Source organism: Diabrotica virgifera, chromosome 5 (assembly GCF_917563875.1).
Source record: "Diabrotica virgifera virgifera chromosome 5, PGI_DIABVI_V3a".
Taxonomy (NCBI): Eukaryota; Metazoa; Arthropoda; class Insecta; order Coleoptera; family Chrysomelidae; genus Diabrotica; species Diabrotica virgifera.
Genome location: NC_065447.1, coordinates 46,514,279 through 46,540,833, shown reverse-complemented (window position 1 = coordinate 46,540,833; position 26,555 = coordinate 46,514,279). Strand labels below are relative to the sequence as shown.

General features: G+C 32.9%; 1 protein-coding gene across 1 annotated transcript in view; it reads right to left on the bottom strand.

The window, feature by feature from the left end:
* LOC114331180 (integrin alpha-PS5-like) overlaps positions 1-26,555 on the bottom strand; it is a 189,499-nt gene that overhangs the window by 6,229 nt on the left and 156,715 nt on the right. The window contains exons 16-19 of the mRNA XM_028280676.2: positions 21,775-21,958; positions 14,407-14,638; positions 10,032-10,110; positions 8,220-8,349 (exon numbers count right to left, since the gene is read on the bottom strand). Coding sequence (XP_028136477.2) covers positions 8,220-8,349; positions 10,032-10,110; positions 14,407-14,638; positions 21,775-21,958 — 625 coding nt within the window. The remainder of the gene's footprint in view (positions 1-8,219; positions 8,350-10,031; positions 10,111-14,406; positions 14,639-21,774; positions 21,959-26,555) is intronic.

Genomic DNA, 26,555 nt, shown 5'->3' with positions numbered 1-26,555 from the left:
TGCCGAAAATACTCGGAACTTCAGATGACGTACCTTAGCAGTGAACTTAGGCACCAGGTGCTCCGATGGTCGGTTTTGATGGCGTATTTGTCTTCAGCGCCTAAAAACTCCCGAGCAATAAAATTTTTCTCTTAATACACTTATTTGTCATGTTTATGCAATTGTTGATGTATTTTATGCGCTGCATAATGCAACTATAACTTTACACCCATTTCTGCACAGTAGACTTTTTTCCTGACGTGATCCTGGACATAATGCAAAAAAACTGCAAGTCTCTAGGTGCTGTATTTAAAAATCGATTTATTTTGTGCTAAATGCCGTGATCTATAAAAAATATCAACTACAATATAATTAGTAAGAAGTGGTAAAAGCAACAATGAAGACCAGGGCGAATCCCACATAACAATGATGTTCGCATCATGTTCTAAGCATATCCTACCAACATTCGTCGAAGTATATCCTTTTTAGTATATGCGTAGTACAAGCATAGCATGTACCATAAAAAACATTCTAAATTTCATGTTCTTTGCATGTGCCTCAAAGAATATTCTTGCACCGAATATACTGAGCACATTCGGGTACGTAGTATCTCGGAATGTTCGTAAAAGTTTATTCTTAGAATATACCTTAATCGAATATTCTTAGTATATGCGTAAGTATATGCAAAAGTATATGCTTCACACATACTTGTATATACTTTTAAAATATCTTAAAAAGAATATACTGTATGTACCTATAGGAAGAAGAATAATGTTAGCCTATAGATTATCAACTTCGCGTTAAGAATAATTAATCAAATTTATGTATTTTGGTAGGTACTAGTGAACTATCTAATTCATTTTTTTAAACCGTTTTAATTGTATGGTAAAAAGTTTAAAACTTAATTCTATTGAAGAAAAATGAGAAATTCTCGTTTCGTTTTCAGTTGAAATGAATATACCATTTTGATTTGAGTTTATACCATAAGTATTTTTACCTATAATTTTCGGGAATCCGGAAACGGCCATTCATTGTCATTCTGACCCTTGCATTGCATTTTATATAGCCGTGTTCGCGCTGCATGCTCCGAGTATGCCCAGAGGGAGAACGCCTGCGCATTACAAAATTGGACGTTCAATAAGGTCGAATATTGCCCTCCGAAAACGTAATGCGCAGGCGTTCTCCCTCTGGGCATACTCGGGGCATGCAGCACGAACACGGGTTATACCTGCACAAGGGAAGGGGGTAGGTAACAAAAGTGCAAAATATGAAAATAGTTTCCAGTACAGTTATGCATTTATGTCTACGCTGTTAGGTAGGACCAAGTATTTCTAGCTACAAGGACTAAAACATTTTTAAGAACATAAAAAGCAGTTTGAAAATAATAAATTCATATTGGTACTTCAATATTTCCTAAATACCTAGTAAGTAAAAGTATGTATAATGTATATAGATACCTATAAATTTTAGTAATTTACATACATATTATATATATTTGGCTATTATATAATTATATAAGCAGCATTTTTATTTTGATGTGCACATAATAACTAAATATATTACTTATATTTTATATATAGGCTACTTACCCATATAATATTTATTATACATAGGTACCTATATAACTAACTAAAGTTTATATATTTTATACTTACTTTTTACGTAATATTGTAGAATGTAATAACTACATTCTCATATGCAATTAGAATATGTAAATATAATATATTAGTAGAACCAAAGAATACTAACACACCCAGTGGGTGTGTTAGTATTCTTTGGTAGAACCTATAGGATGAGATTGGGTGATGTTGAAAACATACTTCTGAGAAATACAGCACATCCTTGGAATATTCTTCCCATATACTAAAAATATGTGCGATAGTACATTCTAAGTATATACATAGAAGGTATATAGCACTTCCTTGGAATATTCTTCCCATATACTAAAAATATGTGCGATAGTACATTCTAAGTATATAACTAGAAGGTATATAGCACTTCCTTGGAATATTCTTCCCATATACTAAAAATATGTGCATAGTACATTCTAAGTATATAAATAGAAGGTTTATAGCACATCCTTAGAATCTTCTAAAAAGTATGTTCTTGGTATATACTGAAAAGAAGTGCGGTAGTACATTCTAAGTATATACATAGAACGTTTAAGTACTGTAATGTAGTATATACTCAGTATATGCTCTGCACATTCGCAATGGTAATTACGCATATTCTAAGTATATACTTTTTCTGAAAAGTATGTTCTATGAATCTACTAAGAACATGAAATTGTTATGTGGGATCTGTTTTGAGATGAATGTGAGACGCAGCATTCGGAATTTGATAGAAATATTTAGGTAATAACTTGACGAAATAATTAAATCCATTAAAGACTATTTAATTTTAAACAAAGATTTAAATAATTACACATAGTCCAGAAAGCCACTGCGCATCCGCTAGGAAAAATATTCCGATTCGGATTTTTTGCACAATCTTACTCAAAAAGGACCCTTTTTAACAAATTTGGATGTTGCCGGGACTAAAAAAGGGTCAAAAATTTGTTAAACTTTTTTTTTGTTTTTTTCCTTAAATTATTTTTGTGGCTTGGAACAAAGTTTTTTTAGGTTTTTTGGATCATTCCAAACAGAAAAGGTCTTTAGTGAGATTTCTCTAAAGTTGATAGTTTTTGACATATAAGCGATTAAAAATTGAAAAATTGCGAAATCGGCCATTTTCCCCTCAAAAACTATGTTAAAAACTGAAAATTTTAATGATGCCAAGGTAGGTAGATATTCTTTCAACATCGATTGATTAAATACCGAAGAGTTTTTTGCAATGCATTATTCAAAACTCCTTTGTTTTTTAATTGCTAATCAAGCGTGCGCGACACTATTTTCCACCGACAGTATGGTGCAAATGAAAGAAATAAATTCGTTATTTCGTAAACCGGCGACTTTAAGGCCGGCCATTGGTAATGTTATAAGTATAGCCGATCCCATCACCTTTATAAAGTACACCACTCATAATCTAGAGCATATATGTATACCGAAAAATGCTTAACCTACTAACAATATATGTCGCTAGTTCCAGCCATATTTTTGTTATCCTACCTGTTGTGTATTGTTTATAAAAAAATGTGAAAGTTTTGCTTTTTTCTCAATAAATATAAGAGCGTTTATATCTAAATTACTTAAGTATTTAAATGAATTTCATGATAAAATTCCGTTTAGCACTACAGTAGAAGTAATGGAAGGATATAACGTTAAAAAAATGTGAATTAATAAAGTACTTTTTGCGTGGTGTACTTTTAAAATAAATTTCTGAAATTAATAGAAATTGGCATGTGAAACGTAAATATTCGACATATAATACGAATACAGTATAGGAATCTGTAAGAATCTAAGCTCTGTTAATGTAGCCATTATGTATAAGATGGCGCTACGAAAAATATTATATACATGTGCAAAATTCAGGAGCGGTATGGCCCGTTTGAAACTTTCCTTTGGAAATTTCGGTACTGTATAGAGAGTAATACCGTTTTGAGGGATGCGGGTGGTTCATTATTGCGTACTTGGAATAATATCAGGGCCCCGTAACCGGGCGTGCAACGCGTGCGGTGCACGCGTGCGTAACCCCAATGGGGCGCCAAACCGAAGGATTGGTAAATAAGAAATATTTATTTTAAATGAGATAATCATTTTTTATATACAATTTTATTTATTTCATGAACAGCTAGAGAAATCTCAAAAATCAAATATTGTGTTATTACTGAAAAAATGATTATTATTCCCGTCCTGAAATGTTGAACGTACTCCGTCTAAAATATATTACATTTTATTGTCCCTTCCTAATTTTTTTCTTTGAAGTATGTAGATAGATTGAATTACGCTTGCCATATGAAAATCAAACATCAAATCACACTCCTTGACGACTAGAAACATAAATTAGTACCCATAACGCAACTTAGCAGTTTTACTCCTATAAAGTGAATCTTTTACTCTAATGATAATTACCCTTAAGTAAACACATACTCTATGAATTATGATTATGTATTTAACTTGGGTATTACCTTTTCCCGTAAAATTAATAATGTATTAATAATAATTAAAATTAATAATTAATAAAATTAATATGAAACCATATGGTTGCTAGTTATGCAGACACCCTATATAAAATTTGTTTGAAAACTTTGATATAACAAAATATTATTGTTTATTTACTTGAATGTATATTTTTAATTTAATACACAGGGTGCTTCATTCATGTTGCAAAAAAATTTAAGGGGAAAGACGCAAAATGTCGCCTCTCAAAATTTTCCTGTGTTTTAAATGTGTTCATTTTTTTCGAATACTGAGAAAACTAATAAGTATTTTTAAAAACATTAAACGCAGAATGAAAGAAAACGTTATTGCCGAGGGCCGACAGTCCCTTAGAATAAATAAAAAGTTTCTTTTGAATTAAATATTTGCAATTCACTAAATTTTCTCTGTTTTCACTAAGTTTTCAGGAGAAGTTTTTTCAGGAGAAGAATAGGAGAAGTTTTAATTGTAGAACAGTTTAAAAATTTGGAACGTCAGATTACGAAAACGCTCCATGTATTTTTTCGAACAGAACTTCCAATTGATTTGTTACTGTTTCATTAAACTCTCATGCAAAAATCATATTGCTATTTATCAAAAATATAATTCCTGCCATTTGACATGTTCTTCGTGTTAAACTTATTAAAATGCCCAGTTGGTGATAATACCAGTCTGATTTTTTCATAAGAGTTTAATGAAATCGTAACAAATCAGTTGGAAGTTCTGTCAGACAAAATACATGGAACGTTTTCGTAGTCTGATGTTCCAAATTTTTAACCTGTTCCACAATTAAAGCTTCGCCTGTTTCAGTGTTCCCGTACATCAAAGTTTGTCCGACTAGACACAGTTAAGTTAAAAATTTTCAGCTTGTTATTAATCAACTTCTTTTTTGTACGCGAGATCCAAGCCTATAATTCAAATTTAACTTATAAATAAGTGATTTTTACTCAGGTCAGCCGTTATGATGAAACATTTTATTTTAGGGAATATAGTATGGTATAGTTAGACCCATACCCAGACATCCAAAGTGAAAGTTATCCTCCAACACCAAATTGTTCTATATGGTCCACATAATGTTCAGAAAAAAGTCACACCATTTTGAGCGTCGGGTTTGGGGGGGAGAGGGGGGAGAAATCGGTAAATTCGTAGTTTTTTACGTTTTTCGTCAATATTTCTAAAACTATGCGATTTAGCATGAACAACCTTCTATACAAAATTGTTCTACATTAAATTTGAAACAAAAAAGGTCCTATGCATAACCCTTCTAAAATGAACGGTTCCAAAGTTACGGAGGTAGTATGTTATAATTGGTCCAAAAAAGGCCTAACCCAGACATCCGAAGTAAAAGTTTTCCTGCAACACCAAATTGTTCTATATGGTCCACATATGAGTGATCGCGTCTAACCTTAATTTATACCGTTTTTTTTTTAGTTGTTATATGCATGTTTATCCGATTTTTTTGCCGGTACGGCGAGCTCTATTTCAAAAATCTTCTAGTTTCCTCCAAATAATATTTTTTCTAGATTTTTTGTGATATTCTAAATAAAATAAGTTTCTTGACATTTTTCTCCAAAGTTAATGGTTTTAAAGTTATAAGCGATTTAAATCCGAAAAATGCCAAAACGCATTTTTGGATTTTAAATCGCTTATAACTTTAAAACTGTTAACTTTTGAGAAAAATGTCAAGAAACTTATTTTATTTAAAATGTCCCAAAAAATCTAGAAAAAATATTTTTTGGAGGAAAACTGGAGATTTTTGAAATAGAGCGCGCCGCACCGACAAAAAAATCGGATGGACATGTATATTTAACAATTAAAACACGACGGTTTAAATTAGGGTTAGACACAATCACTCTTTAGAATCTTCAAGCTGAATGTTTAAACTTCAATTTAAGAATCTGGCAACCTCAAAAGTTCTAATTTAAATATGAGTTTTTAGGCCTCGTAAATGAGCATTTTCGCACTTTTCAGATTTTAAATCGCCTATAACTCGAAAACTATCAATTTTTGAAAAAAATTACAAGATACCTTTCTTGTTTAGAATGACCCACTAAACTTAAAAATATATGTTCCGGGGCAAAAAAACGTGATCTTTTCTATTTGTTTATAAAAATTGTTTAAACAGTTTCTGCCCAAAAATTCCGCCCGGCACCCTTCAGATTTGTTTAGAGGGGACATGTTTGAATAGGAATCCACAAAGAAACCGAATCAGAAATTTTCCCAGACGGGAGCGGTCTCACCACATGGACTAAAATAGATTTCTCCAATACTTTTGGTTTAGATTTTACCACGAGATACGAGCGCAGTATTTATCCAAGTAAAATTTTCAGCGAGACCCCGTCCTTAAACCGCCTACTAAAAAATTAAAAGTTCGCACCTGATATATAAAACGATTTCGAGTCATCTTAGCGAGGCCGCACCTGCATACTCTCTGTACTTAACTAAACTATCGACTCACTAAAAATTCTGCCGTTTGCGGCCTCGCTTAGATATCTATTGCGTTATTTCTCCGATAGAGGCAGCATCTCTCGGGAAAGAATCTTTTCTCTCTGTTGCGCCGGCATTTGGGGACCTCTCTTTCATACAACGGCCGGCCTTAAGGAAAAATCCCGAAACAGTTCGATTTTTATTTTTAAGTTATGATATTGTATCATATATGGTATACTATTGACGTCATCCATCTGGGCGTGATGACGTAATCGATGATTTTTTAAATAAGAATAGGGGTCGTGTGCTAGCTCATTTGAAAGGTTCTTCAATTCTCTATTCAGTAATATAAACATTTATATAATTATTTATACAGGGTGTCCTTCTACTTCTTTTTTTGTCAAATAATTTAATTTAATAAAAAAATTTTGGACACCCTGTATAAATAATTATCTAAATGTTTAGATTAGTAAATAGAGAATTGAAGTACCTTTCAAATGAGCTACCACACGACCCCCTATTCTTATGTAAAAAAATCATCGATTACGGCATCACCGCCCAGACGGATGACGTCACTAGTATACCATATATACCACAATATCATAACTTAAAAATAGAAATCGACCAGTTTCGGGTTTTTTCCTTAAAGTCGCCGGTTTACGAAATAACGAATTTATTGCTTTCATTTGCACCATACTGTAAACATATGCAACGGTGGAAAATAGTGTCGCGCACGCGTGATTAGAAATTAAAAAACAAAGGAGTTTTGAATACTGTATTGCAAAAAACTTTTCAGAGTTTTAATCAACCGATGTTTAAAGAATATCTACCTACCTTGGCAACATTCAAATTTTAAGTGCTCCACATAGTTTTTGAAGGTTAAAAATGGCCGATTTTTCAATTTTTCAATTTGTTTTGAATATTGTATTGCAAAAAAAACTTTTCGGGATTTCATCAATCGATGTTTAAAGAATATCTACCTACCTTGGCAACATTCAAATTTTAAGTGTTTCACATAGTTTTTGAAGGTTAAAAATGGCCGATTTCGCAATTTTTCAATTTTTAATCGCTTATATGTCAAAAACTATCAACTTTAGAGAAAAGTCACCAAAGACCTTTTCTGTTTGGAATGATCCAAAAAACTTAAAAAAACTTTGTTCCATGCAAAAAATAATAATTTTAGGAAAAACAAAAAAAAAACTTTAAAAAATGTTTGACCCACTTTTGGTCCTGGCAACATGCAAATTTGTTATACTCTATTCCACGAACATACGCCTGTTTTGGATTATTTCGACAACGAATATTTTACTGTGCAAAATAAGAAGAACGAAAGTAAATTGCAAATTACATTGTTGTTTATTGGAATAATTATTAGCGCCATTTACTTTCGTACTTCTCATGTTGCACAGTAAAATATTCGTTGTCGAAGTAATCCAAAACAGGCGTATGTTCGTGGAATGGCCCATAAAAGGGGTCCTTTTTGAGTAAGATTGTGCAAAAAATCCGAATCGGAATATTTTTCCTAGCGGATGCGCAGTGGCTTTCTGGACTAACAGTTTTTCAATGAAAATATTATTTGCATTGAGAGCGTTAAATAGTCCCTACACTTGGTAAATTTGGTTTTAAAATGAACTTGGCACGAGAGAGGCAATTTTAAACATGAAAAAATATATTAATACAAAAATATTTAGAGTTTAGAATAAAGGAATGATTAATATGACTTAAATAAGTACTTACTTTAAATAGAACCAAAATTAATACTACAAGTAATAGGCAACCCACAATTGTTGCCACCACGTAAACCCAATTCGGAACGGCTTTGACAACATTGGAAAGCAGCAATGTAGTGGAAGCATGTCCAGTAACCCTAAAAAAATGTTTTATTTAAGTCTGATATAAAAATTACATAATGAAAATATTTTCTTCTTCTTTTTCTTCTTTTTGTATAGACGTGTCTCTCTGTTTTTTCAATGTGCCTCCACTAGGTTGTCGTTTCATCGTTTTCGTGGTCTTCCCACTAATCGTCTTTCTATTGAGGAAATGTTTCTCATCGTCCTTACTACTCTATCTGTTGTCATTCAGCTTATGTGGTCATTCCATTCTACTCTTCTGTTCCTTATCAAGTTATTAACGTTCTCCACCTTGCATCTCCGTCGTCGGTATATCTGTACTTCTAGCTCTGTACCATAGTGTCTTACCATCGATTTTTCAAAAGGTTTTCATCTCCGCTGTTTCGAGCAATATTTCATCTCTGTGTCAGGTCGTGTTTCTGCCACGTATTTCATCATTGGTTTGATAACTGTGTTGTAAATTCTGCCTTTCATTTCTTTCCCGATATTTTTATTTCTCCATATTGTGTAAGTCAGTCAAACTTAGGCTCTGTTTGCTCTATTAACTTAATCTTCCACTTCTGTTTCGAGCTTTCCGTAGCTAGATAGTGCGATGCCTAGACATAACTCCATCACTTTTTCTATTATCTGACCCTCCACCTCCAATTTGCATCTGATTGGATTTGCTGTTATAAATATCTTTTTTCTGCCGCATATGTTATAATAGGTCTTATTGTTGTTTTATATATTTTGACTTTGATTTCAGCATTTAGATATTTTTGTTCTTTCGTATGATTTCTTTCAGTCATCCCGAGATTCTAGCTGCTTTCATTGTTTGTTCTCTGACCTCTTTTGAATGATTTCCATAGCACCAAGATTATTTCCGCACCAAGATATATGAAGTGATTCACCTGTTCCACAGTTTCGCTTTCAATTTCCAATTTGCATCTTATCGTTTTTTTTTTAAATTACTAGGCACTTGGTCTCCTCGGTGTTTATGAGCACATTGAGTCCTTTAGCCTTACTATTTAATGCATGCAGTAGCTTTTAGAAATTGTCTTCAGAATAGGCGATAAGTACAGCATCGTCAGAACAGCAAACGACTCTAAATAATGTATTACCCATCTGCAATCCAGCTGGGATGGTTTTCTATTATTTTGTCCATTATTAAATTAAATATTAAAGGGCTCAGTGAATCGCCTAGACGGATTCCTGTGTTTATAACTATGTATTCTGTTGTCAAATATCCTACTGCTATTTTTGTTTTACATTGTTTGTTAATGTCGTGTGCTAGGTTAATTAGCCTGTGGTTTAGTCCTTTTTCTCCCAATATTTCTAACATGTCTTATAATCGCACCTTGTCAAAAGCCTTAGTCATATCGACGAAATACGTATATGCCGGTTTATTAAATTTTACGAAATTTTCCGCTAGCTCTCTTATAAAAAATATTGCATCAATGATAGATCTATTTTTCCGGAAACCTTGTTGTTCTTCCCGTATGGTTATAGCGTTGTTATAGTTTTGGCGATTTCTTCCAGTACAGTTTTTGTGAATGCTTTGAGAGTACTGCTAAGCAGTGTTATTCCGTCGAGTAACAAAATATGGCCCTTGATGTACTGTTTTTAATACGTTTTATTAAAATTCGATATGGTTCTGTAATTCGATAGGTGCTGCATTTAAGAATCGATTTATTCAGATAGAGACTCAAGTAAAACTTACGTGGTGTTAGACGTATGTATTGCTGAAGTGACGAAAGCTGCAATAAATTTTCCACGAGTTTGTTTCTTAAAAAACTGACCTACAAAATAAAAAATAAAAACAGCCTTTATTTTGTTATTCATAATTTTTAAATTCTAAATATCTACAGGCACGCAGTGGCGGCCCGTGAGGTAGTGCCATAGAGCCATGGCACTACCTTGCTAACTATCCATAAACATATTTTTTATATTCAAAACTTTTTAATTCCTATTAATTTTTTTGTGTGTATTTCTTTTGATCTTCATAAATTATATAAAATATGGCAACTATGGGCGCAATACAATCCCTGCCGACAGCGGAGAGTATTCGACAGGAGAATCTCCTTCGCGCCGAAGTCAGTACTGGCACGAGTAAAGAGAGAAAGATTTTACGAGCATTATATGTAAGTGACAGAGAAAGAGCTATATTGGACTATTAGTATACCTTAACATTAGAATCTCTGTGCCAGGCACGAGGGTATGAAGCCAGGTCTATTTATTTTGCGTTTCTTTACGTGCTGGTTTGTCGCTTTTATTATGTATATTTTCTGTTAAAAAGTTTTTGTATTTATAATTAAACTTTTGGTGCATCATGATCGTGGGTATTTTGATAATATTTTGATTATTTCTTAAGTTTAATTTATTAATTGACAATAAAGATTAGTATTTTAAAATTTTTTTTGGTGGTTTTTCGCTAGAAAAAAAAACTACAAATGTTATAAGGTGTTGTGGAGCTTTCGAGTTAGCTTTAAGAGGTCACGACGAAAAAGAAAATTCAGAAAATAGAGGCATATTTAAGGAGCTGGTCAATTTTAGCGCCGAATTAGACAACGACTTAAAGGTTCATATTATTCAAAGTACCAGATCTTTCAAAGGTCTACCTTCTCCGGACATTTAGTTGCTTCTAATTTATTTATGTCGGAGAAGTTTTCTGCTTATAAGCATCAGTTCTCCGAATCATTTCTTAATGAACCATGGAGACTGGAGACAATTTTAATTTTTAAGCAAAACTCGGTTTAAAACTGAATTAGAAGTAGGTACTGTATTAGCGAGACGAATTAAGTACTACCTCTGGGGCTGTTTCGCTATCGGTTTTATTGTAGAGGGAAGGTTCAAAAAGCACATTTGAAGAAACTATTAAACTTTTAAGTATTTTAGTTACCATTCCTATATCAACATCTGAAGCAGAACGCTGTTTTTCGATGTTTACATCGAAACCTAGTGCTTTAGGTATGCTATCTGCAGAAAAGCATTTTGTAAATTGTATTGATAATTTGAATTATAAAGTCATTGAAAACTTTGCAACCAAAAAATAGAAGAATGAACTTCATATATCGTAAACTTTAAAAGTGACATTACAAAAATTTGTGCATGTGTGTGAATAATGAAATAGTATTATTTTTATAAATTGGTAAATAGAGACTAAATCGTAATAACAATTTTCAAGCACTATCAGCAGTAAATGCTGGTGGTAGGTTAAGAGGTTCTTATTATTAATTAATTTACGGAACTGTTTTGATCAATGTTGGACAATTGCTTGGCACCTCAGATCAATAAACTTAAGATATGTACATAAGATAAAAGTATCCGCGCATATTTTTTTTAGTTTTTGTTGTCAGTATACCTTTTTTTGACAATATCGTGAATCCGTAACTAAAAATTTTGGCGGTTGCCCGAGTTGTGGCACTACCTTCTTAAAGTGGTACGAGCCGCCACTGCAGGCACGTATCCATTACGTTGGTGCTAAGTGCTTTGTGTAACTGCTCCAATGGCTATTAGTCTGCAGATTATCGGAAAATAGGTCATTTTTGGGAAAAGTTATTTACCAGCAATTTTATTGCTGGAATCGAATCTTATTATTGTATATATTAATAATATAGGTATGCAAAGTCCACAGATAGTGTGCTACTCTTTTTATAAACAAAATGGCGCCCGAAGATCGTGTTTTTTTTCAATGTTTGCTCTATAACTCCAAAGATTTTAAGTTTACACCAAAAGCACGTGTTTTCCCAATTTACTTCTTGACAAAAATTTCCCTTGGAAATTGCCTGTTTTTCCAACAAAATCTTTAATTTTTAACTAAAATTTTAGATAATTAGGTAATTTTTTATCAATAATTAAAAACCTTGGTAATACAAAAACCCTTTTCGTATAGATTATAATTACAGAAGCCGATGGTAATTGAATGAAAAGTTTCGCAAAAATGGAATTGTTAATTAAAAATTTACGGTCGCTATAATAACCACAATAATTATGATACATAGGAATAACTATGTTTTTTGTATAAAAATACACTGTAATATTCTTTACAGAAATTGAAATTGGACTATTTAAGCGGCCTCAGAAATATTTTAAAATTATAAACAAATTTTTGGCTTATAAACAAATAGAATATCTCGGCACCTATTGCATTAAAATAAATTATGAAAACGGTACTGGAAAGAACGTGGCAGAACCCTTCTTTTAAAGGAAAAAAACGTTTAATAATGATGAGTGGTTCCTGAGATACAACCGGCCAAATTTGACCGGAATTTATGGCAAAGATATAAACAATAGGAACATAATTTTCGGACCATCACCTTTTTATTTTTGTCCTCTTTCTCCACACCAATTTTCATATCTTTAAAATACTTATAACATATATTATTATAATAAAAACTATCGATATTACGAGGGAAAATTGCCAAAAATAGCAAGACTCCAATAATAATTAGGTTGGAGAAAATGTAATCTCAAAGTTCTAAATCGGTATACGTTAAAAAAATGAATTTTCTCGGCTTCACATTCTCGGCTTCGGAGCAATTTGCTTCATTCCTTTTTTGTTCCCAAGTAACTCGAGTAGAGCCATCTAATTAACGCATTATTAAATGTCAAAGTTGCTTTTGTTTTGTTAGAATAAATTAATTTATTTATTATAACAAAAAATTTTAATTTGTTTAAATAAATATTGTTTAAATAATTATACAACTTTCAAATGAGAATATTTGTATTTTTAACGAAAAAGGTACATTTGTAGTAAATTTATCTAAAAAAAGTCTACAACTGGAAAAAATATGTAGTTTTCTTTTCTTATAAATAAATAAATCTATTATAACAAAACAAAAGCAAGATTGACATTTAATAATGCGTGAGTTAGATGGCTCTACTCGAGTTATTTGGAAACAAAAAAGAATGAAGAAAATTGCTCCATGCCGATTTTAAACTTTGAGATTACATTTTCTCCAACCTAATTTTTGATTGAAATTTTGCTATTTTTGGCAATTTTCACAAGTAATATCGATAGTTTTTATTATAATAATATATGTTATGAGTACTTTAAAGATATGAAAAATTGTGTGGGGAAAGAGGACAAAAATAAAAAGGTGATGGTTCAAAAATTATGATCGTATTTTTTATATCTTTGCCGTAAATACCGGTCAACTTTGACCGGTTGTAGCTCAGGAATCACTCATGACAATTAAACGTTTCTTCTTTTAAAAGAAGAGTCCTGTCCCTTTATTTCTAATACCGTTTTGATAATTTAATTTAATTTAACATTTCCCGAGATATTCCATTTGTTATAAGCCATAAAATTATTTATAATTTTAAAATATTCCTGAGGCCGTTTAAATAGTCCAATTTCAATACTGTAAATTACATTAGATAGGTGCGGTAGCTTTTTATAAAAAAATCATATTTATTCTTATGTATCATAATTATTTTGGTGGTTATAGCGACCGTAAATTTTTAATTAACAATTCAATTGTTGCTAAATTGTTCATTCAATTTCTATCGGCTTCTGGAATTATAATCTATGCTAAAGTGGCTTTTATATTACCAAGTTATTTATTTATTGTTAAACAATTACTTATCTAAAATTTTAGTTGAAAATTAAATATTTTGTTGAAAAAACCCGCATTTTGCGGGAAAAATTTTCATCAAAACAAATCGGGAAAAACACGTTTCTATGCAGAATTTAATTACGGTGAATTTTTATTTGAGTATTTTTGGTGTAAATTTAAAATCTTTAAAGTTATAGACCAAAAACTAAAAAATACACGATTTTCTGGAGCCATTTTGTTTATAAAAAAAGTAGCACACTATCTGCGGACTTTGCATACCTATATTATTAATATATACAATCATAGGATTCGATTCCAGCAATAAAATTGCTGGTAAATAACTTTTCCTTGTGTTTTGCTAATTAGCCCAGAGTATAAATATGGCATGTGTTCCTCTACATATAAACCGCCACCGATTGGAGCGACGAGGGTGAGCGCCGCTCCGGGAGCACCAACGGCCAACGTATCCACAATGTGGAGCATACACGGAGCACCAACGTAATGGATACGTGCCTTTATATTCGTTCTGTTATTTACCTAGAAGTCCACTATTAGTTTTAAGTTTTACATTGAAAACCGTTGTCTCGGTGTCGTCTCTCAAAATTGATCCTTGGCAAAACAATATTTCACATTTCCATTTGTTGAAACAATCGACGATCTCCGTTTCATTCTCAGGTGTTTTTATGAGGGATGATACATTATATTTAACGTTGGATATTTCTGGATTATTTGTTGGGGAACAGTGCATTTTGTTGACATCCCTGTCTTTCTAAAATATAAATAGTAATACAAGAATTATATAACAAATTTAGTAAAGTTCTTCATTATAACATATGAAGAATTTTTTCTCTTTTTCGTATTTAGTTATAAAATTTTAGCCACCTAATGGATACATTGTAATACTTACAAAAATACATACAACTACTAATTTTACCTACAAACACGGAGAATTAAACATTTCTTAGTAGTACATTCTTTCACGGCTTTTGCTGTAAATTTGAAACAACCGATGAAATTCGGCATACGCATAGCTAACATGTCGAAGAAAAAAACTGATATGGTGCCGATGTATGCTTTTGTCCTGGGGGTGAGTTACACCCCATCTCGGGGGTGAAAAAATATGTATCCAAGGTAAGTCCCGAAATAGATAAACTGACTAATTTTAAGCAACTTTTGCTAACTAGAGTTTTTTCACCAAATCAATACTCTTTCAAGTTACTTGCAAGTGAATTTGTTCATTTTTCAACAAAATTACCGAGTTTTTAGACGGTTTTTCATAAATGACTCAAAACGTAACCATTTTGTCGAAAAAAATATTCCTGGCAAAACTACAGCCTATAAAAAAGTGAAAGAAGGATGCATATAGGGAGATCCTATTAGGAGATCCTATTAGGTGCCTATTAGATCTCTATACCTAGCAAAAGCAGAGTTATAGCTAATGAAAAATAGGTTCATATTCGGAAAATTTCAAATAGATTAATTCAATGTGAACTATTCAAATAATGAAGCATTCTTGGGGAAAACACAATATAACTTTTTTAAAATGTTTAAAAAAATCTCTTTTTCCGTTTTTATAAAAAAAATTTCTAGCATCAAATGTAAGCAAGTTTCGCTCAAAATAAAGTTAATCCCTTTTGTTTTGGCAAAAAAAAATCAGGAAGATCACCCCCCAATTAGCAACTTAAATGAAATTAATCGTTACCGCTTCACAAGTTATTTTACTTATGTTGTGTTTATATGATCTGTAAGTTTCATCGATTCAAAGTGCTTATTTTCGAAAAAAATTTGTTTTAAAGTAAAGTTTTAAATATTGTTAGAGATACCAAAAATCTTAAACAATAAAAAAAGTCGACTTCACTTTTCTGAATATTTTGTATTTTTTTGTTTTGCTGTAAGACAAAAATTGGTTAAGATTCGGTGTCTCTAAATTTGCATACACTCGTGATAAGTGACTCGTTCAAGCCCTTTTAACTACAGCTCTTTCAAAAATAAGGACTTTGAACCGATGAAACTTACAGATCATATGATCAATACATACGCGATTAAAAAACTTGTGAAGTATGTAGTAACAATTAAGTTCATTTAAAATGCTAATTAGGGGATGATCTTCCCGATTTCTTACCAAGAAAAAGGACCAACTTTATTTTGAGCGTAACTTGTTTACTTTTGGTGCCAAAATTTTTTTTTAAAACAAAAATAAGGATTTTTTTAAGACTTTGAAAAAGTTAAAATGAGTTTTCCCCAAAAAGTGCTTCGTTTTTTGGTTATGGCACGTTAAAATATTCGATTTGGAATTTGACTAATATGAAGCTACTTTTCATTAGCTATATCTATAACTCTGCTTCTACTAGGTATAATGAACTAATGTATAAACTATGTTTTCCACTTTTTTACGTGCTGTATGTTTTTGATAAGAATTTTTTTTGACCAAATACTTAATTTTTGAGTTATTTGCGAAAAACCGTCTGAAAACGTGGTTATTTTGTAGAAAAATTAACATATTCACTCGCAAATAACTCGAAAAGTATTAACTTGGTGAAAAAACTTTATGGGACAAAAGTTGATTAGGATTAATCATTTTATCCATTTCCGGACTTATTTCGAACATATATTTTTCACCCCCAATAGGGGGTGAAACTCACCACTAGGTCAAAAGCACACATCGGCACAATATCACTTTTTTTCTTTGACTTCTTAGCTATGTGTATGCCAAATTTTATGTCAATCAAAGCGGTTCTTTAAAATTTAGAGGTGTTGCAAAATGTTACCTTTAAAGAACGTACTGTAGAATCTGATATACAAATCGTGGTAGCCGGAAGAAGATAGCGGCATCTTTTACGTTTCCGGTAGAAAATAGATCTACCTCAGAAATGCGACCATGTCCACGTGATACATAATTACCTCCGAAATTCCTGGGACCTGGGAAAAATTATGCTCTAGACCCATTCTCCTACCTAATTACAAAAGTGTCCCTTCCCATATCCCACTCTGATGTCAGGCAACAGCAACACCACTACCAAGATAGAGCGTACCGGAAAAGTTCCTGGGTCGGTCTATTATTGAAACTAGATTACAGACATCACCAGAAGCATCAGACGCAAGCATGGAAATAAACTAATTGACGGCAACGCATAGATAGCAGCAGACAACGAAAAAAACAAAAATGGACATGTAGATGCCCCTCTTTCAGGATGAAATAATCGGTCTAATAATATCAGAAGAACCAGGATCTCGATTTTTGACCATTTGCTTCGTTATCGAACGTATTCGCTTCGTATTTGTACAGTGTACAGATAGCGAATGATCGATAACGAAGCGAAGGGTCAAAAATCGGGGTCCAGACAGCCTACCAATGATAATAAATAAAGAGGTACTATAAGCGCTCAAGAATATGAAATGTGGAAAGAGTCCGCACGGGATTCCTCTTGAACCATGAAAATTATTAAATGAAGACAATATTTATGTACTTAATAAACTTTTAATACAGTCCATAAAACAGGGGAAATACCGAATGAGTGGCTGAGTTCTACTGACATTAGAATCCCCCCGAAAAAGAACGCTAAACAATGTATCTTCAAATGCCGAAAAATTTTCCATAAGCCACATAGAACCACATAGAAAAATAGGTCTTAACAAGTATAGCTGCGGTTATAGAGCGTTATAGTCCCTATGATCATTATTAAGACCTAAGCTGCTAAGACAATCGAAATTGGGACCGTACCAATTATTGGTACCTGGGTATCTTGGCAGGATCCCCATGTCGCGTTGCAGGGTTGTCATGTCGAGTTGTCGTGTTGGATCCTCAATGGAACGGAAGGGTAGCCAACTATCGGAACTTAGGAAAACACTGACTCTAACTTATCTTCTTCTTCAAGTGCCATCTTCGTTCCGAAGGTTGGCGATCATCAGGGCTATACGTATTTTCGAAACTGCTGACCGAAACAATTCGTTGTTGCTACAGCTATACCATTCCAGTAGATTCTTTAGCCAGGAGTCTCGTCTTCTTCCTATGGACCTTTTTTCTGCTATCTTCCCCTGCATAATTATTCGAAGCAGTTCATATCTTTCGCCTCTTGTAATGTTTCCCAAATATTTCAGTTTTCGTTTTTTGATCGTAAATATGACTTCCTTTTCTTTATTCATTCTTCTCAAGACCTCGACGTTTGTGACTCTCTCCGTCCATGATATTCTCAAGATTCTGCGATACATCCACAGTTCAAATGCCTCCAATTTTTTGATATCAATCTTTTTCAGCGTCCGTGACTCCATTCAGTAGAACAGCACAGAAAGTACGTAAGATCTCATCAGGCGAAGTTTCATTTGAAGGCTCAAATCTCTTCCACAGAACACTCGCTTCATTTTAGTGAATATGGATCTGGCTTTTTCTATTCTTATTTTGATTTATGCTGAGCTATCGTTGTCGTCATTTACAAAAGTGTCTAAATATTTGTATTTGCTAACTCGATCTATAATTTCATTGTGTAAATATAGATTTTGGACATTTCGTGTTGATTTCGATATTACCATAAATTTAGTTTTCTTTATGTTCAAAGATAGTCCATATTCTTTTCTGCAGTCTGCTATCTTATTCACCAATGTCTGTAGCTCTTCAAGTGTTTCTGCGATCAGAACGGTGTCGTCGGCAAATCTCAGATTGTTTAATGTAACACCATTTATTTTAATACCTATGGATTGCTCAGAGAGTGTTCTATTCATTACGTCTTCGGAATAGAGATTAAACAGGGTTGGTGACAGTATACATTCTTGTCTCACACCTCGCTTTATTTCAATTTCTTCAGTAGTATTATTCTCTACTCTCACTACTGCTTTCTGATTGTAGTACATATTTGCTATTAGTCGGATGTCTCGTTTATCTAAATTCTTTTCTGCCAGGAGTCTGATTAGATGATCATGCCGCACTTTATCAAAGGCCTTGTTATAATCTATGAAACACATGAATACATCTTAATTTATGTCAGGACATCTTTGAGACATAACGTTCAGTGCAAACAACGCCTCTCTTGTTCCGAGTCCATTTCGGAATCCAAACTGGGTATCATTGATATCCATTTCCAGTTTTTTGTGTACTCTAGTGTGTATAATTTTCAGGAATATTTTCAGTACATGGCTCATCAATCTGATTGTACGGTAATCACTACATTGTTTGGCATTCATCTTTTTTAGTATAATAACAAAGGTGGATAAAAGCCATTCTTGTGATATTTTTCCTGATGTATAAATGCTATTGAAAAGTTCAACTAAAATGTGGATCGAGTCTTCTTCTATCAGTTTAAGGATTTCCGTTGGTATTTCATCTGGACCTGGGGCTTTACCGTTTTTCATTCTTTTTAGTGCGTACATTACTTCCTCTTCCGTTATTTCTGGACCTTCGTCTCCTTGTATGCTACTTATTTCAGATTGTTGTCTATCATCTGCAAAGAGTTCTAACTTATAACTTTATTTAAAGTTTACAACCTCCATATTCGTAAAGTTACGAAGATGTTGTTTCGCGGGGTAGTCTTTCAGACATCCATCTCGCACGACTGCTAACCATTGGCGGCCCGTGAGGTAGTGCCATAGAGCTATGGCACTACCTTGCTAACTATCCATAAACATATTTTTTATCTTCAAAACTTTTTAATTCCTATTAATTTTTTTGTGTGTATTTCTTTTGATCTTCATAAATTATATAAAATATGGCAACTATGGGCGCAATACCATCCCTGCCGACAGCGGAGAGTATTCGACAGGAGAATCTCCTTCGCGCCGAAGTCAGTACTGGCACGAGTAAAGAGAGAAAGATTTTACGAGCATTATATGTAAGTGACAGAGAAAGGGCTATATTGGACTATTAGTATACCTTAACATTAGAATCTCTGTGCCAGGCACGAGGGTATGAAGCCAGGTCTATTTATTTTGAGTTTCTTTACGTGCTGGTTTGTCGCTTTTATTGTGTATATTTTCTGTGAAAAAGTTTTTGTATTTATAATTAAACTTTTGGTGCATCATGATCGTGGGTATTTTGATAATATTTTGATTATTTCTTAAGTTTAATTTATTAATTGACAATAAAGATTAGTATTTTAAAAATTTTTTTGGTCGTTTTTCGCTAGAAAAAAAAACTACAAATGTTATAAGGTGTTGTGGAGCTTTCGAGTTAGCTTTAAGAGGTCACGACGAAAAAGAAAATTCAGAAAATAGAGGCATATTTAAGGAGCTGGTCAATTTTAGCGCCGAATTAGACAACGACTTAAAGGTTCATATTATTCAAAGTACCAGATCTTTCAAAGGTCTACCTTCTCCGGACATTTAGTTGCTTCTAATTTATTTATGTCGGAGAAGTTTTCTGCTTATAAGCATCAGTTCTCCGAATCATTTCTTAATGAACCATGGAGACTGGAGACAATTTTAATTTTTAAGCAAAACTCTGTTTAAAACTGAATTAGAAGTAGGTACTGTATTAGCGAGACGAATTAAGTACTACCTCTGGGGCTGTTTCGCTATCGGTTTTATTGTAGAGGGAAGGTTCAAAAAGCACATTTGAAGAAAACCATTCCTATATCAACATCTGAAGCAGAACGCTGTTTTTCGATGTTTACATCGAAACCTAGTGCTTTAGGTATGCTATCTGCAGAAAAGCATTTTGTAAATTGTATTGATAATTTTAATTATAAAGTCATTGAAAACTTTGCAACCAAAAAATAGAAGAATGAACTTCATATATCGTAAACTTTAAAAGTGACATTACAAAAATTTGTGCATGTGTGTGAATAATGAAATAGTATTATTTTTATAAATTGGTAAATAGAGACTAAATCGTAATAACAATTTTCAAGCACTATCAGCAGTAAATGCTGGTGGTAGGTTAAGAGGTTTTTATTATTAATTAATTTACGGAACTGTTTTGATCAATGTTGGACAATTGCTTGGCACCTCAGATCAATAAACTTAAGATATGTACATAAGATAAAAGTATCCGCGCATATTTTTTTTAGTTTTTGTTGTCAGTATACCTTTTTTTGACAATATCGTGAATCCGTCACTAAAAATTTTGGCGGCTGTCCGAGTTGTGGCACTACCTTCTTAAAGTGGTACGAGCCGCCACTGCTGCTAACTAGCATAGTAACGATCTTAATCTTAATATAAATATTAATGCCTCTATTTTACCTCTCTGCGGGCTTTTTATATCTTCCTATAATTTGGACTTTGAAAGTAAACGGTACGTGAGTATCCAAGCGGTACGCGAAATTACCCAAACAAGCTCCGTCAATCAACCTTCGCTTTGTTTGTGATTGTAGAAACAACATCTTCTGCAACGACCTAATTATGGTTAAATTATATACATTTTTTTAAAAGCATATTATATTATAGAGTAAGGGTATTTTCCTTACTGTACACAGTTGTTACATATATGCAGGTGAAACATGGACTCTACATAAGCGGGATATAAATAGCTGCTGATATATGAAAGGAATATTCTTAGAATGATATTTGCCTCTCAAAGGATGAATTGACAGGAGAGTTGAGAAGGAGCCGCAACGCTAAACTGGTGACTCTGTTTGATGCTAAAAACATCGTCAAACATATAAGAACTAACCGGATAAGATGGGCCCGTCATGTGGAAAGATCAGAGGGTTAATGTTAAAAACAGTGTTTTTTGAGAAATCAGACGGTAGAATCAGTAGACCGTCCGTCAAAGGAAAATTGGGAGGGATAATATTGAAGCTGATTTAGCTAGGATTGGGGTATAACAATGGGAAATAAAAACACAAGCTCTTAGACAATCGATGGCTATGGTGGATGCGACAAAGACTCATCAATACTTGCAAAGGCTAACTGCATCATCGTGAGAAATAGCCATCATTACATGCTCATTGAATATTATACGATTAAATAACGACTTACCGTAGATTCCACAACTTCAAATAATTTCTTATCTTTAATTGTTATTGTTGGAATTAATATGTATATATCAGATCTAACTGGTGATGTTCCCGTGTTAGCTACAGTATAACTATGAACAGTCTCCAATTGTTTTTGTAGATCTGTATCTTCAGGAAAAATTTCTATAGTGTCTTGCAACGTTTTTCTGAAACAAAACATCAATTCTGCAAATTAAACTCATGAAAATTTCACGCAAGTTGAGTTGCGTATAAAAGCACAAAAAATATATATAAAAGGACTCCAACGAAGCATGTTGAGACGTGTTCTGCGAAATAGTAAAATGTACCATAAAAAGATAAAAACTGAAGCCGGGAATTAACGCAATGTGAAATAGCGAATTTTTTCTCAAAATTTGTGATTTATGATCCTTAAGCTAATATAGGACCCTATATTTATGGTCCCTGTTGAGCGGCGTGTTATTTTCCGTGAATTGTCGGTAAAATGACACGATTCAAAGGAATTCAGTAACCGATCAAACCCGTTCAACTAACAGGACTAACGTTACATTAGGAGCTGCCCCAAATTTTATTTTTTGAATCTTTAGCAGGGGTCAATAGTAGTGTAAATTTAAAATCTCGACTGAATTCCGCCATTGCGTTAGCCGCCATCTTGATTTTAAATGAGAACCGTTTTTGCTCAATATCTCCGCCATTTTCAACTTTTCGACAAAAAGTATAACAACCAAAATTGTTGGAAACGGAATTTTCTATCATTTCTATTTTTACAAGTTTTTCGTGCCATGGATATTTTCCGAGTTATAGCGGAAAATAATGACAGTTCTATATAAATAGAGCATAATTATTGAATTATCTCGTTTATTGTTAATTTTACGACAAAAATGTTCCTATAAAAAAATAGAGAGAATTGAATTCTACACAATTTTAGTTTCCTTCATTTTTTGCTAAAGTTAATATTTAAGGTAGTATGTATGCGATAATGGCGCGAGCGTAAGACCTGATTGATTTTGTAGCAATTATTTTGTTCAATATCTACGCCATTTTCAACTTAAATTTTTCCAAATAAAATTTCCTACAATTTCTTTTTAACAATTTTTTTCATGCGGTTGATATTTTTCGAGTTAAGTTGGAAAATAGTAAAAAGTGGTGGGGGGAGCATAATTACTTAATTGAATCTGTTTTCCGAGCTGCCCCAAATTTTATAATTCTATCCTTTAGGGAAGATCAATAGTAGTGCAAATTTAAAATTTCGACTGATTTCCGCGGTTGCATTAGCCGCCATATTGATTTTAAAGGAGAACCGTTGTTGCTTGCTTAATATCTTCGTCATTTTTAACTTTTCGACAAAAACGGTAGGAACTGAAATTGTTGGAAACGCAATTTCCCACAATCTCTTTTCCACAATTTTTTTATGCGATCAATATTCTCCGAGTTAAGGAGGAAAATAGTGGAAGCGGAGAGGAAGCAAAATTATTGAATTGTCTCATTTATTATTAACTTTATGACATAATTGTAAATAAACAAAAATAAAGAGAATTATATTTTATACAATTTTTGAAACTTCCAATGAAACACCAACCAAACTAAGTATATAACAGACATAAATAATAACTTATATGCATTAAGTTCACTTAATTTTATTAACTAGCTGGTTTTATTGGTTGAATTTGTCTGTCGATAATTAAGTTTCATGTCAGCTTTCATATTTTAATATTTCAACAATTTTGTTTTTAATTTTTGACCCCGTTGGGGGGAATTTTTCCATTCCCCCCACCCCTATTAGACCCGCCACTGGTTCTCTCGAAAAATTGTAGTAAATCGTAATTCCAACAATTTCAGTCCTTTCACTTTTTGTCGAGAAGTTGAAAATGGGGAAGATATTGAACAAAAACCATTGCTTTAAAATCAATCGGGTCTTACGCTCGCGCCTTTACCGCATACGTACTACCTTAAATATTGATTTTATCAAAAAATTTAAAGAAACCAAAATTGTACAAAATTTAATTCTCTTCATTTTTGTGTAGGTTAAAATTTGTTGCAAAATTAATAATAAACGAGATAATTCAATAAATCAATAATTATGCTTTAACTGTCACTGTTTTTCCCCATAACTCGAAAAATATGGACCGCACGAAAAAAATTATAATAAACAGAATTATAGAAAATTGGATTTTCAATAATTTCAGTTTATATATTTTTTGTCGAAAATTGAAAACGGCGGAGATATTGAGCAAAAATTTTAAATTTATACTACTATTGACCCCCCCTAAAGATTAGAAAAATAAAATTTGGCGCAACTCATAATGCAAGGTCAAATGGTATTCCGACTGGGCTATTAGTTTTATAAAGCTCAGTAGATCCGCTACAGTAATAGATATCAATAAAACTTAATAACAAAAATTGTAGCCAACTTTGAGCTTCACATTACAAAATTAGTTAGAATGTTACAGGGTGTTCGATAATATACCCTATATTTTGTTGTATATTCGAAATTTTCTTAACTTCCTCATCACAAAAATATAAAGGTTATACAGGGCATTTACAAAGTTATAACCAATTTTCTATGAAAATCGTAATAGTATAAGAGCTGTGAGACATTTTTGAGTAGGTATTTTAGGCAACCTGAAAATTTATCAGGTGATTCTTCCATGATAGCCGAGTACAAAAATGCCGGTCTGGCTGAAAGGTAGCGGTTATTTTCCCCAAAAATCCCCCCCAAAGTTAAAAAAAGGGTAGAAATTGTTATTACAAAAAATATCATTGACGCGACTTTAAGTAAATTTAAATATTTAAATATAAAGGAAATTAACAGGCCAGGCGATTTGAGGGCGATTTTAACTCTCCAAGATACTTTCATGGGCGGTCCAGGATTATTTTCAGGGGGTGCATCTGAACTTCAGAAGATTTCATCTGAATCTGTACACACTGTTAACGAGTATAAAATATACAACTATACATGCACAGCTATGTACATTTCTTCCCGACAGGGAGGTGCAATTTTTATTTTGACAGGGTATTTTTTAATATTAAAAATAAATATTCTAAAAAAGACAGGATTTTTTTGGTGAAATCTTCCAGCTGCCAGCTGATCAAACAAATTACACGTGCATGTAAATGAAAAGCGCTATAGATAAGCAGCAGTGTGAGAAAGAGCGTATACCGATAGCTGTTTGCGTTCTCTGTTGTAGCTGAGCGAGTCCGTTCGCTCGAGAAAAATAACGTGACCTGGCGATACCCATGTTGTTGTGCCTCGAAAGGTTAGAGTAACTATTAGGTATATAGTATAGTTTTTTAAATAACTTTTTATTAATTTTGCAAATATAATAGAAAAAGACAAATTTATTATTATAAATATAGGTACAGGTAGAAAAGTATAAAACTATAAACTAAATTAATTCTGTGTCCGAATCTTGTATTTCTTTTTCAAACTCCTCATCTGAGCTTAAATATTCATTCTCTTCTTCTCCTTCGTCAGACTAATTAATTAGTGATTAATTAGTTCAGTTGGCTACGTATTCTCTGTCCTTTTATACGGAGTCGAAGCCTGGACAATCACGGGCGCATCTGAAAAAACTTGCCATTGTTAATATGTGGTGTTATCGAATAATGTAAAAAATATCATGGACACAACACGTAACAAACACGGAAACATTAGGAAAGATGAAAAAGGCAAAAGAACTACTCAACACTATGAAGGAAAGAACAATGAGCTACTTTGGTCATATACTAAGAAATAAAAAACGTGATGTGACTGGTTATATAAGGAAAAGTGCAAGAAAAATTTAAAGTAGTGGAGTGTAAAAACAACAATAGAACTCTTCAGAATCGCTGCAGATAGAATAAAATGAGCCGTGATGATCGCCATTGTCATAAAAGGATGACACACGAAGAAGCAGAAGATTGAGTTAACTAAAAAAAAAAAGATTTCAGTTATAAAAAGAACATGTATGTAAGCTTACCTTCAGCCATATATCTGAAATTCTCTTTGGTTCGCTGATGAACTATAGCATCATAAACTGATTGATGCAAACAATCTCCCTCAAATCAATTAAAATCTAATTTATCCATATTTAGTATCAATCCATTTCCGTTAGGTGTTAAGGAACTGGGGACTTGCAAATATGCGTTTCGCCAAATGCTCGTGATATACATACTGAGTTCTTAGCAGATGTTGTCTCAATTCGGCTTTGCACGGAGGCAAAGTAGATGGATCACACTTTTTCAATATTTTCTTAAAAGGCTAATTTTTCTTATTAAACTTATAATTTCGGCAAAATGTTTGAAATCGTGCTGTGTTAATATTTGATAAATTTTTTGTACCATAAATTTTGCACACAAATTCTTCCAAAGTTTCGAAAATTTCATCGCGCGTACCGGTAACGTTGGCAGCTCCAAGATCCGCTAATGCTTTCTGATAAATAAAATTTTTTGTTAATAATTTAAACGGTCTAATCTTGCGCTTTTGGAAAAAAGGCGAATTATAATCACATCCAGTAAATGCGTGGAAAGCAGGCAAACTCGTACATAAAGATGGCTCTAATTCCGTATGTAGCTTCTTTATATTTATGTACAATGCGACAAGCGAGTACTGGCGGCTGACCTTCTCGTATTCTGCATTTGTCGCCGTGTATTTTCGCTCAAGGTCACGCGCCACCTCTGGCTTGTCGGATAGTACCTTTTAGAATTGCCAGTACCATACTCCATAAAAATCTAAAGATCGTCACTTTGGAGATGATCCATGTTTCCAAGCATAATACATACACCAAAAATATTTATTTTTAATAT